Source organism: Sapajus apella, unplaced genomic scaffold, assembly GCF_009761245.1.
Source record: "Sapajus apella isolate SASKATOON/1434 unplaced genomic scaffold, GSC_monkey_1.0 scaffold124, whole genome shotgun sequence".
NCBI lineage: Eukaryota > Metazoa > Chordata > Mammalia > Primates > Cebidae > Sapajus > Sapajus apella.
In genome coordinates this window covers 845,736-859,402 of record NW_022437064.1, presented here as the reverse complement: position 1 = coordinate 859,402, position 13,667 = coordinate 845,736, and the positions used below count along the sequence as shown (strand labels likewise).

Sequence of the window (13,667 nt, the reverse complement as noted above, 5' to 3'; positions counted from 1 at the left end):
GATGACTAGTAACTTCTGTCCGTGGTTCAAAATCTGAGGTCACTGTTGCTCTAGCTAGAGAAAGTATAGTTTTCTAGATTGTAATTCAAAAAATGCAGTATAGCACAGTTTGTAAGATTGCCTCAGGTTCTACCACTAACTTCATGACGTTGGCCCAGTTACTTAACCTCTCTGTGCCACATTTTTCTTAAGCATAAAATGAAGATAATAATGGGACCTTTATCATAGGATTGGTATGAGTATGAAATGTGATAATACAAATAAATTGGTTAAGAGAATCATGCCACATAGTAAAAGATTAATAAATTCTAGCTATAATTATTATATTACATGTAAAAGGGTTCATATGACTCCTAGGATAGTGGGTAAAGGTGTGATTTGGGGAGGTAGGTATGAAAGAAATGAAAAGCATTTTCCTAATGGATCCAAATCACACCTGGCATCAAGGCAAACCAAGCTCTTGACATCACAGTCAAATGAATTACGAATGTCCCTCATTTCCCCAAGGCCTTGAAATGTACACAATCAACTTATGTGACAGTGATCTAATAGATCAGAATGGGGCCATTGTCTTGGAGGACTCTTGACAAGAGACCCAGGTAACCTCATCCTCTGTCCTGCCCTTCCAGTTTCTCACCTGAACAAGCAGGTTAGAAGGCATTCCTAGAAGGTTTACCCCCACCAGTTCGCAGCACATAAAGGGAAAAAAAAGAACAAGTGTTCTTTATCTCTTCTGTTCACAGTCCATGCTTCCCAGAAACGCCCTCATCTAACCCATCATTACCCCCACCCCAGGAAAAAGTGCAGTTGATGACAACAAGCAATGCAAACAACATGTTTGCAGTATTCACACACATACATACACTCCTGTTTGCTACATACCACTATCCTGGCTACATATCACCAGAAATCAGTAAATCATTGCTGGCTGTGACATCCCAGAAAGGCCATCCATTGATATAAGCCCAGAGTTATTCTTTCTCTCTCTTTCATCACAGGGCTAGAAGATAATGAAGGAAGGAATCTAACAATACTTAAATAAATAACCATTACAGGCAAAGGTTGAAATAGAAAAGGCCTATCTTTGGGGCCTTCTGCATACCCTTCAGCCATGCCTGCTCTTCTAGAAGGCTCTGGAAGCAGAGGCTTTATATTACTTTCTGATTTTCTCCAGATTCAAGTGATCTTTACATCTCATGCAATCCACTGCAGATGGCGCCTTAGATCCCCCCTTTGACCTACTCCAATACATTCCACACTTCCATGTAGATTAATTTTCTGAAAACACAGGTCTTATCTTACTTTAGTTTTTAAACACATTTATTCCTAGTGTTCCATTATTGGAACGCTAAGAATGTGGGAGTTATTTACATCCTACTGCTCAAGATCATTGCCAAGGTCTGACTGCAAAAATTCAAAAAGCCACAACCTCAGGCACAAACAGGTTAGTCCCTTAATCAGACATATCACTGTATTGTGCATTATAGTTATGTGTGCATATGTCATATCTCTTCCAATAGACTGCAAAGTCATGTGAGAGCTCAAATTATCATACTCATCGTAAATAATCTTCACCTATTTATTCAAAAAAAAATCCAACAAATACACATTATAAACCAGGTACTATACTACTCCCTAGAAAGGAGTCAGACCATGCCCTTCAACTTGTTAAAAATCTTTTGTAGGGTAGAGGGAGGCATCAGGGGTTATAGCCACATAAGCAGAAAACTGTAATACATATAAAATAATTTACATGGTATAATATAATATAATATGTTATAATTTCACAGGCACCAAGGAATATAGGATTGCATTGAAGGGACTTCTACTTTACTCTTGAGAAGATCAAGAAAGGCTTCTCAGAAGAAGTAATGTCTAAACTGATAACCAGAGCATAATCAAGTGTTTCTAGAGAACCAGGCATTATAAATAGTCCATTAAAATTGGAACTGTGGCAAAGGATAAGGCTTAAGAAACATACAGGGATCAAATCATAAAAGGACTTTAAAGCCACTATAAGTGTTTGAAGTTTATCTAAAAAGCATTGAATTGTTTTAACAGGATGAGTGATACGATCAGATTTGTAGTTTAAAATAACCACTCTAATTAGAGTGCAGCAGTCATTCAAAATGTCTGTTGAACACATGAATAGTTAAGTGACATCAGGATGGTAAAAAATATTTCAGGAATCCAGAAAATAGAGAAATCAGTAAATCATTGCTGGCTGTGATACCCCAGAAAGGTTTTATGGTGAAGTTTAACTGGGCTTAAGAAAGTAGATTTTCAAAGCGCAATTCAAGGAGAAGGCCATTCCAGTCAAAGGCAGGAAGGGTCCAAGAAAGATAATCAGCTAAGAAATGGTTGAGCAAAAGCATATGAAATCTATAGAACAGTGAGTAGTTTGGTTTAGTAGGTGCTAGGTCTGGAGAGGTAGGTTGACACAGGGAGATCAGGCCTTAAATGTTAGCCTCAAGATTTAGTTTGCCAGCTAAGAGACAGTTCATGGAGGCTTTCTGAAAGAAAGAGTGTTGCTTTGGGAAGACTGAATATGAATTGAAAAAGGTTAAAAATAGAATCTGGCAACCAGGTGAGAGTAGAAATGTGAGAAGAAAAAAACTACATGCAATGCAGAACATAGGCCACAAGATATATATCAAAAAATATGTATCAAAAGAAGAAAGAGGTAGAAGAGAGAGAAGCAGAAGTGTCAGGTTGAGGGACAGCATGAAATAAAGGCCCTCCCTGCTTCAACCTGCCATACTCACTCCCACATTCCAGCACCCTCTATGACCCTCCTTGGGGGACTCTCTGAATGGAGGCATTTCTAACAGCTCAGTGTGATAATTTAGAAAATAGGATCCTCCTTTTTAACAGGCTGTTTAATCACTATCTACACATAAGAACTTAAAAATACAGTGGTTGAAAAGAGGAAATGAGGAAAAGAAACATTTGAAGAATGAGAAAGGAACTTCTGAACAAACAAAAGTCAGCACTGAGGCCACTATTAAATGTCCTACATTAATAACCAGGGATATCCAGATATGTGGGGCTTCCCTGTGTATTCTAGGAACTCCCCTCAATAGATCAGACCTTTATCCAGAAAGGGCTCCCTCCTCTTCGTTGTTTGGGTCACTGCTTCTACCTAACTTTGTACTGTCAGTCCCTATAAGATGCAAAACCATTGGCTCAATTGGTCTACTGTCTACAATTTGAACTCAGGTCTCTTTGATATCCCAAAGCAACAAGTTAATTTAACAGTACTTAAGGATGCAGAAGAAAAATATTTAGAAAACCTCCCAAAATTGTCTAACAAATCTCCAGAGTTGATTAGTCTATTACCTGAGAAAAGCTGACCTAATAAATATCACAGCCCTCCACCAAAAGACCAGTGTTATTTAAAAACTAGGTCTTGTAGAAGATTCAATAAATTCCTGGACCCTGTAAACAAATTTTAGTCTCTTAGCCTTTTTCAAAGTCAAAAACCAAGTGTCTCACAATAGACATATGCATTGTTTATTCTACCCTGTGAGGAAACTGAAGTTGTATTCCTTAGGGTATATAAACATTAATGACCCTAATATTTTACTCCAGATTGGATGGTTTCACACTGGAGCATACATGAATACTCAAGTCCATCAATTACCAGCAAATCAATAGATTCTTTTGGATTAGCATTTCATTTGCCATCATTTAACCAGTGATTATTGTTTTCATTCAGACTTTTTAGAACATCAGGCAGAGTGCAGTGGCTCACATCTGTAATCCCAGCACTTTGGGAGGCCAAGGCGGGTGGATCGCCTGAGGTCGGGAGTTCAAGACCAACCTGACCAACATGAAGAAACCCTGTCTCTACTAAAAACACAAAATTAGCCAGGCGCAGTGGCGCACCTCTGTAATCCCAGCTACTCTGGAGGTTGAGACAATAGAATCGCTTGAACACAGGAGGCGGAGGTTGCAGTGAGCTGAGATTGCCCCATTGCACTCTAGCCTGGGCAACAAGAGTGAAACTCTCAAAATAATAAAAAAATTAAAAAATTAAAAATAAAACAAAAGAAAGGGAGAGAACATCAGAAAGATGTTTATTATGCTGATTAAGTGGTAAATCTTCCTTTTATTTCCAAGGTAATTATAGGCTTTTTCCTGTCCCTTTTTGATGCCTGCAGAGGCCATAATAGGGCAGTTAAATATGCAAACATAAGAATAAGAAATAAGGTGTCAAGATACGTATAATTTTACCTATTGAGACATCCTACCTGCTAATAAACAGAGAATCATATTACTGATACACTTAACTGATTTTCCTAAATAATTTAGGAATGTTTTCTAACGTCTTTGCAAAGGTGGTGTGGGAGGTATTTAGCCCCTTTAAAATTCATCAACACCTCCAGACACTGCAAGATAAGGAGATCATGCAAGTCAAAACAATGTGTGGGCTACAGATATGCAGCTTCAAGTCAATCCTCTAAGTTCTTTCCAAGTACAAGACCACAGTTACCTGGAAATACTGGAGTCAGCTCAGCAGTTTCCCCTATTTGATAAGAAGAGAATGCCACTAGCCAGCAAACACTTTATTTTCTTAAATATATAATTTCGTAGACATTACCTCAGATATAATACCATGGCCAGAACTGGAGCTATAGACAATTTACTAAAGAGCATGTATAAGAGGGCCAGAAAACCCTCCTAGGTCAAAGAGAGACCACCTCTGATATGCCATGGCATCAGAAAGTTCCACTTTTTCTTAAGAACCATATACTTTGAGATAAGCTATTTCTAGCAAAAAGAAAATCAATCTACCTATAAGGTTATTAACGTAGAATGTATTTGATTACAGTTTCCTTAACTCTCTTCTAAAGTCATATTCATTAGGAAATTTCCAAGAGCATAGTATGCAGCATTTCCCAAACATTTTGGACCCCCAAAACTTCTTGTAACAAACTAACATTGTCCAAAAATGACAAACAATATGGAAAATACTGTATCCTGCTCTCCAATATCAGTTGTCAATGGGACAGGAGTAGAAGGAAAAAAAATCAAAGCATTGAGTTAACTGAGTTTTAAAAAGAGAGAGAGAAGTTTTGGAAGGATGCAGAAAGTACACTTTGTCTCCTCACAATTTTAAGAACTACCCAATCATAGAATATTTATAATGGAAATAATTAGGAATAATTTGATTTTATGTTTACCAACAGGTATGATCTTTACTTGCTTCTAGGTAGTTCAAAGCCGTTCTTAAACCCCAGGTATTACCAAATGCCTAGTAGTACCCTATTTATGTACTGAAAATATTTTTTAATCATTTTGGATAAATACTAGAATCAAACACTTGACCTGACATATGACAAGGAACTAACAATATAGGCCTAGCCTACCATCATCTGGATGACCAAATTAGAATCTTGGTCTCCAGGCCTCCCCGGTTTTAGCCCTGAATGCCTCATGGGAGGTACACAGGAGCCAGAACTACATTACATCTCCTTTTCAGATGGCACTGGTTACCCACCAGGCAACTGTTAACCAGGGTAGCATGTGATAATCTTCCCAGCCAACCTTGTACGAAGTGTGTGAGCTGTTATCTTTCTGGAAAGATTTAAGTAACTCATTCCTATCTAAAAAGCATCTCTTAAGGTGGCGTCACACCTTCAACTACTTCATAAACTTTTCTATAAAATCTTATAGCCACCAGAGTCTGACTTCTCAGTTCATCAGGCGTAAAACTGAGGTTTCTGGCTGCCAAATCCCTGAACAATACTCACCTTTTAACCCTTTAGCCTCGTCTAGTGAAAAGCGTCACGAGTTACCGCCCTCTACTTGAGAAATATAACAAGATTCTTTCTCCTGCACTTTTTCCAAATAAAAATGGCTCATATACTAAGTGAAGTCTAAGGACACCCACAGTACAGAGGGCCACCCGGGCCTGGTGGCCTTACCTGGTTGAAGTGCAGCTGGCCAGGCTCCGGGACGCCCACGCGGGAGGCGGCTCCCATCTGCTCCAGCAGGTGCTGTAGCTGCGCCGCCGACACGCTCCGATTCGCGCCGAACACGCTCAGCACATCCTCGCTGAAGGCGAGTCCCGGCCCCTCCGCCACTCCTCCGAGGCCGGCGGCCGCCAGCAGCAGGAGCCCGGCCACCGCCCGGCCCGGGGCCATCCTGGCCTGGGCTTCCCCTTCGGGGCCCACGACGGGCTGCGGCGCAGAGGGACGCGCGCGGGCGCACTGGCGTCCGTGCCCAAGGGCGCGAGCGTCAGTGCTCGGCGCTGCTCCGAGTCAGGGGTGGCGCGGGGCGCCCCTGGTTCTCCGACGCCTTCGAGAGAACAGCAGCTCGCGACCTGCGGGGCATTGAAGTGGCAGCGTAGCCGCGGGGAGCGATAGGCGGAGTGGGCCCCCCGGCCTCCTGGAGAGCCTGAGATAAAGAGGACAAAGGGGGACAGAGATAAAGGCCACCAGGGCACCGGCCGGCCGGCTCCAGAAACGCTGCGTGGCGGTAGCCCTGAAACGCCCGGCCGGGCATGGGGTCAGCCGCCCCGGAGCCGGGTTTGCAAACGCCCCAAGATTTGCGTACATATGCTCCTCCCGGATATAAAGCCCCAAACCACGCCACTTCTTAGGAGAAACTAAAACCGCACTAACTGTAGAACTCCACCCCTCTTCCTGTCTCTGCTTTATTCTCTCTGCCGCAAACTTGGAAGAGGTGAGACGTGCAGTCCCTCAAGGAGCTACATTAAAGGGCTCTTCCCGGAGTCCGGGGGTCTGCGCGTCTAAACGGGACCCTCCCTCTCCCCGGATCTCTCCTCTGGGCTTGGCAAGTTAATCGGAAGGACTCGCTGGCCTCTCACCTCTCCTATCTGTTTCTGTTTGTCTCTGCGTCTTTCTCTCTGCGTGTCAAACGTGAGACTCGGTCTCTGGATCTCTCTTTCTCTCTCCCGTCCCCACAATGCCTTTATCTCTGACAGGTCCGCAGTGAAACTCCGCGGTCAGCTCCGGCGCCCTTTACAGATAAGGGGCGGAGGGCCGTGTCCCCGCCTTCGTAGCACGTGGTGACCCATTTCCCCAGCCTGCACTCCCGCGCGCATCCACGCCGGGGCGCAGGACAGCCGGCCTTCCCTCCGCCTGCGCTGCTCATTCCCAGCATCAGCCGTGCCCTCTTCTCCACCCTCATCCCTGAGGGTTACCTGATGCCACCTTCGTATCGGGATCCCTGACTCCTCTCTGGTCTCGGGGACGCATGCACCTTTTTGTGACCTTCATGAAACCAGCTTCCTGAAATGGAGCCTGGACACCCTTGTATTGTCTACACGATTAACAAGAATTGCTTTTTTGTCTCACTTCTTGAAACTAGAGAAGAAAGAGGAAATCCAACGGTAGCGGTAGCGGTGGTGGGCTAGCTGAGCCAGCACTGCCCAAGCCGGCCCTTCCTGACGGGATATCCGCAGATCAGAGGAAGGTTTGTTTGTTCAGATGGAGGCTCAAGAAAAGCTGACTTAGGTGTGATGTCAACAGGTTTGTGTAAAGTGAGTGTGGTGTTTGAGGCAAAGGTTGGGTTTGGTGGATATAGTTGTTTAGGTATAAAGTGAAACCATGCTTCACTGTTAGATGGCTGTGAAAGGAAAGTAAATCTTGAGCCTCCAAAATCACCAAGCTAAAGGGAAAAATCAAGCTGGGGCCTGCTTAGGGCAAACCTGCCTCCCATTCTATTCAAAGTCAACCCTCTGAAGCTCACCTGAGACAAATGCATATCTGATTGCTTTCTCTTCTCCATTGTTGATGTAAAAAATGAAGATTCACTGGGTCAGATTAAATTGTGTATTAGAGGAAGGCTGATCTTGGGCTCAAAATAATGCAACATTTTATCTTTTATCATATTTCTTTTTTTTTTTTTTTTTGAGAGGGAGTCTCAGCCTGTCTTCCAGGTTGGAGTGCAATGGCACAATCTGGGCCCACTGCAACCTCTGCCTCCCGGGTTAAAACGATTCTCCTGCCTCAGCCTCCCGAGTAGCTGGGATTACAGGTGCCTACCATGCCCAGCTAATTTTGTATTTTTAGTAGAGACAGGGTTTCATCATGTTGACCAGGCTGGTCTTGAACTCCTGAACTTGTGATCCTCCTGCCTCGGTCTCCCAAAGTGCTGGGATTATAGGCACGAGCTATTGTGCCTGGCCATCTGTTATATTTCTAACCTGGAAGCTTCCACTTCCAGTTGTTGTACCTTACTGGACTGAACCAATGTACATCTTACACATATTGATTCATATCTCATGTTTCCCTAAAATATGTAAAAGCAAATTGTACCCCTGACCACCCTGGGCACATGTCTCAGGACTTCCAGAGGCTGTGTCAGGGGCCTGTCCTTAATATTGGCAAAACAAACTTTTTAAATTGACAGAGACCTGTCTCAGATATTTTGCATTCATGTGGCTAAGGACAATAAAAAGAATTCAAGTTGCTGTTCTTGCCTTTCATCAGGAGAATCACAGCCTCCTAACATAGCACATTTTAAAGAAACATTAAGTCTAGACAAGGAGGAGAAGATGGGGAAAAGAAAAGAGAAACCTAATTACATAACTTCGGAAGAAAGAGACAGGGAGAAAACATTCCTGGGGTATAAGGACCTAGGGAGACAAAGCTAAAGGACTGTCATATAAGGAAGAAGGTTTAACTGTATTACATCTGACTCCAGAGGACAGAAGGCAGCAGTCATGGGGCAAAGTCACCAAGAGGAAGGTTTCTGCGCAATTATACGGCATGACTGCCTTGGGAGATAGTGATTTCTCCATGATCAAAAGTGATTCAAATCAACAGATCTTGGGTAACCACCTACAGAATGTGGTAGGAGGATTCACACCTGAAGGGAGATGAACTAAATGATCTTGATATTGTGCTCTTTCAAATTATAAAATCTGCACATTTGTTAATAATAAATTACAGAATTATGTTGATACAAAAAGATCAAATATAATATTTCACCTAAGGGCCAGAAGTAAGTTAATATCATAGTTGTGCTCTTAAATAACTCAGCTGGTGGGACTCTTCAAGCCTTTTATTGGATTTTAAAATATAGTTTGTTGCCTATTTTTCCTTTGGACTTCCGTGATGCAAAATGATTCTTGGAAATTAATGAGTGCTCTAAATGGTTAATCTGTACCCAGCAAGTTGTTTTTTTTCCAGCTTTTCTAAAACTAAATTTGTTCATAAAGTGTTGGATTTTAACAAATATAAAATGTTTTTTAAAATACAAATTTTGGCTGGGCACTGTGGCTCATCCCTGTGATCTCAGCACTTTCAGAGACCAAGATGGGCAGATCACTTGAGATCAGGAGGTCGAGACCAGCTTGGCCAACATGGAGAAACCCTGTGTCTACTAAAAGTACAAAAATTACCCAGGCATAATGGTGCGCACCTGTAATCCTCGCTACTCTGGAGGCTGAGGCCTGAAAATCACTTGAACCTAGGAGGCAGAGGCTGCAGTGAACCAAGATCACAACACTGCACTCTAGCCTGGGTGACACAGTAAGAATGTCTCAAAAAAGAAAATAATAAAAATACAAATACAAATCTTACATTGTGGATTTTGAGAATATATAATTTATTTATCAGTCATTCAAGACTATGAACATACATTTTGCCAGCCCAACAATTCCACAAAACAAGAAACAGTAAAATAAATGATCAACCTGCATGCCAACTTTACTAAGCCCAATTTATGTAACACAATTAAGAGAAAGTATTCAGAAAATTTCAAGTTACTAACTACCAAATAGGTAACGTTAACTTCTAGATTGTCCACTCTAATAAACTATAATCACCAAAGAACTACAGGTTAAGCATCTCTAATTCAAAAATTCCAAATCCAAACTACTGGGAAATATGAAACGTTTTGAGGGCTGAAATGATACCACAAGTGGAAAATTCTATACCTGACCTCATTTGACAGGTGCACAAAATTCTTGGAAATATGTAAAATTACCTTTAGCCTATGTTTATAGGGTGTATATGAAACATAATTTGTGTTTAGACTTGGGTCCCATCCCCAAAATATTTTATTATATAGAAGCAGATATTCAGAAATCTTAAATAATCCAAGTTTGAAACACTTCTGGTCCCGAGCATTTCAAATCAACTCATGACCAGATAATGTTTCATTTACTTATTTATTTATTTTAGGAGGCAGGGTCTCGCTATGTGTTTCAAGCTAGGATGCAGTGGCTATTCACAGGCATGGTCCAACTACTGACCACCACGAGATTTTGACTTACTCCGTTCAGACCTGAGCCAGTTCACACCTGCTCAGGAAACCTGGTGGTCCACATTCACTACCACCCCATGCCTGAAGGCCATCATACTGATGCCAAACTTAGTGGCTGGCACGGCCCACTACATCCCAGAACTCCTGAGCTCAAGTGATCCTCCCACCTCAGCTTCCTCAATAGCTGGGATTACAGGCCTGTACCACTGCACGCAGCCAGATAAATTTTAAGGCCCAAAATATGGCATTCTATAAGCAATATTATTACAAAAGAAAAATACTTCCAATTAAAAATATAAGGTATAATGTATAAAATATTTTTTTTTTAGAAATTTGCCTTAAAGGCCAAATACTTTTAAACGATAATGAGAGTAGCATGCCAAGAATAGTGGCCAGCATGTTGAAAAATGTAATGTTTCTCGGTGTCTCAGGCACTTGGGAAACCTGGGAAAATCATTTGACCTCACTGGGATGAACTCCCTCATCCATAAAACAAGATAAGTGGGATGGAAGAATTTCAAGTCTCCATTCCAGCCTTTTTATTTCTAAGTTTCGAATTTGGAAGTCACTTGTCAGAACAAAACATGAAACACCTAAAAAAGAAATAAGACTTTGCTTCCCCAAGTGAAAGGACAGTTAACTTCAAATCTAACTTTCTCTAATGGTTTCAAATTTTTCTCAGTTCAGATCTTTTGTTACTATTGCAAATATGGAGCAATTTGCCTCTTCCAAACATTTTCATGCATGCATTTCCCTGTGGAAGAACTAATAAGAATATCTAAAAGATGGCCCACCCCTTTCTCTTCTTCTTCTTCCCTTCTCTTCCTTACCTTCCAGTCTAGAAGTTGTTTGTTAAAATATAGCACAATAGTGTCTGTGTGGAGGGGAGTCATAATGGCCCAAAGAAGGGTGTTGGAGCTTGAACAAGAAAAAAAGAGTAAGTAGGAGGGAACATAGCATGGACAGTAAGAGCCCAAGTAAGGTCCTGAAGGTGTCCAGATTTGGGAAGGGACATGGGAAATCAGAGATGCATCACTAATGGGGTAAGGGTGTATGCATGTGCCCAAGCACTGACTATCAGACCCAAGTATGATCAGCAGAGCATCCTTCCCAGCATAATCTGTCAGAGACCAAGCTGAAAGAGGAGGGTGTCCACCAAAGTAGTGGCCAGGTGTTGGGTGTCGGAGACTGAGCACAGCTAGGAAGCATCCATAGATCTAGGGGAGAGAGAAGGAGACAGCCAGTGTGGAGAGTCAGAGCCTGAGAAGGTGATAAGGGCAGCCAGCCCTTTAGTGGTCATAACAGAATATCATAACAGAATGACGCTGAAAAGCAGTAGCATGAGCTATCAGAGTCTGTGTAGTGAGAATGGCAGCCTGGCATGGGTGTGTCAGAACTTGGAGTGGATAAGGAAGGAATCAGTGGGGAAGAGGTTGGCAGCAGAAATAACATTCATTATACATAAGAGGATTCATGTAATAAGTAAATATATTAGATCATTATAGCCAGTTTTCTCGTCTCAGAAGGGATGAGAGAAAATTGCAAATATGGAGAGAAAGCTAGAATGAACCCTCTGGTCTTAGGGTGGAATTGAAGAGATCAGTATAAATTCATGGTTTCCAGTGAAGAAACATATATATATATATATATAGTTGTAAATAATTCCCAGCTCTGTCCACTGACAGGGTCTGAGAACAATGACACTAATAGCAAAGAGCATACATAACTAGGGCACTGAGCTTGGCTTCTAAATATTACTATTCTCTACCAAATGAAACCAGAGCCCCTTAGCAAAAGGGCTGATTCCAGAAGAAGGCAGGCAGAGAACAGGATGAACCTGGAATATCACCTTGTGCCTGAAAGCAAGGGAATGGCCCAAGAATATAGAAAATTTATGTTAAATTATTCCAGGATAACATGAGATTAGCAACTTACTCTGAAATGAATCCGAAGGGAAAAAAAAAGATATTTTTACTGTGCTGGCCACTTTTCTGTAAGTGCTTCAGAATTTTAAAAATAAAACAATGAAAACTAATGAGGAAAGAAGAATGTTCCTGAAACAAGTTACATTAAAATTAAATCTAAAATTTTGCAAGAATGATAATTTTCAGTAAAATTAATTTACTCACTAATACATATTTTTAGCATTTGCATCATAGTCCATTGTGTCTGGGAATACAAGAATGAAAAGACACTCCTTATTTTACTCTTAAGTAGCTTGTAGTTACAGATTGGAGGGAAGTGAGAGAAGGTTGCTGTAATGAAGACTCTAAATATTTTAGCGGAGAGAGATAGGAGCACCAGTGTCTGCAGATGATAGCGAGCAAAGCGGGTAAGCTTTAAGGATAAGTAGAAGTTCGACAGAAAGACAAAAAAAATGGAAGAACATTCCAAGATGAGAAAATGCAAAGTGCCCTGAGAGGCCTGAGAGAATAAAGAGAACTGCAAGAGGTTTCTTGGAATTGGAGAGTCTGGAACAGAAAGGCAGGATCTGGCAGAATAAGAAAAAATCTCAAAATTCCAAGCCTTTATCTGATGATGTCCCCAAAGATTCCTTATGATCATCCGAGGCAACAACAACAAAATCTCTTCAGTGGATTTAAATTTCCTTTATCTTGTATTATCAGTGTCAGTATTTATTCCTCATTATTACAAATAAGCTACACCTAAAATGCTCAAATAAGAGCAAGATAATGATTCTATCTGGACCATCTGTGTCTATTCACCCATCCAATACCAGAGACAGTAATAGGTAGGAATCAGATTTCCGCAAGGCCTCTCTTAATTCCTAATCTCTAAAATGGGGATTAAAATCATACCTGCTTAATTTACCTCACTGAATAATTGTGAAAATCAGATGTGATAAAGTGTGTGAAATCCCTTTATCAACTGCAAAGCAGAATGCAGGTGTTGATATATGCTGGAATAGTAGGGTAACACGGCCCATGTAATAGGCCTAGCAAAGGGCCAAAGGGAAATGGACGAGGACAACCAAGAATATCTCAGAGCGAAGACTACTTTATATCTTACAACGCTTTTAAGGTTTTTTCTAGGAAATTAAAGCACTAATTAGAAATGGAAAGATCAAGGCCGGGCGTAGTGGCTCACGCCTGTAATCCAAGCACTTTGGAGGCCAAGGCGGGCGAATCACCTTAGGTTGGGGAGTTCAAGACCAGCCTGACCAACATGGTGAAACCCCATCTTATAAAAAAATAAATAAAAAGAAAAAAAAAAAGGAAATGGAAAGATCCATAAATTACACCAAGTCTAACCTTGTCATTTGGTGGGTAAGGAAAAGAATGCTCAGGAGACTTAACAGGATGGCCAAGTAACACATTTAGACTGTAACAGAAGCCCAAGCTTGCCTTTTTCCATTTTACCACTGAAAAATAAACACCAGTCAATGTTTCAGGGACAGCACCCTT

At 41.4% G+C, this 13,667-nt stretch overlaps 1 protein-coding gene across 3 annotated transcripts in view; it reads right to left on the bottom strand.

The window, feature by feature from the left end:
* The window catches only part of SLC39A8 (solute carrier family 39 member 8), a 69,708-nt gene extending 62,722 nt beyond the window's left edge, over positions 1-6,986 (bottom strand). Inside the window, exons 1-2 of one of the 3 annotated variants that reach the window (XM_032261614.1) lie at positions 6,836-6,986; positions 5,931-6,402 (exon numbers count right to left, since the gene is read on the bottom strand). In XM_032261614.1, coding sequence (XP_032117505.1) covers positions 5,931-6,149 — 219 coding nt within the window. In that variant the 5' untranslated portion in view covers positions 6,150-6,402; positions 6,836-6,986. Of the gene's footprint in view, positions 1-5,930; positions 6,403-6,629; positions 6,808-6,835 lie in introns of those variants that run through there. The other 2 variants (XM_032261616.1, XM_032261615.1) reach the window with 2 other exon arrangements.
* Positions 6,987-13,667: the final 6,681 nt, after the last annotated feature.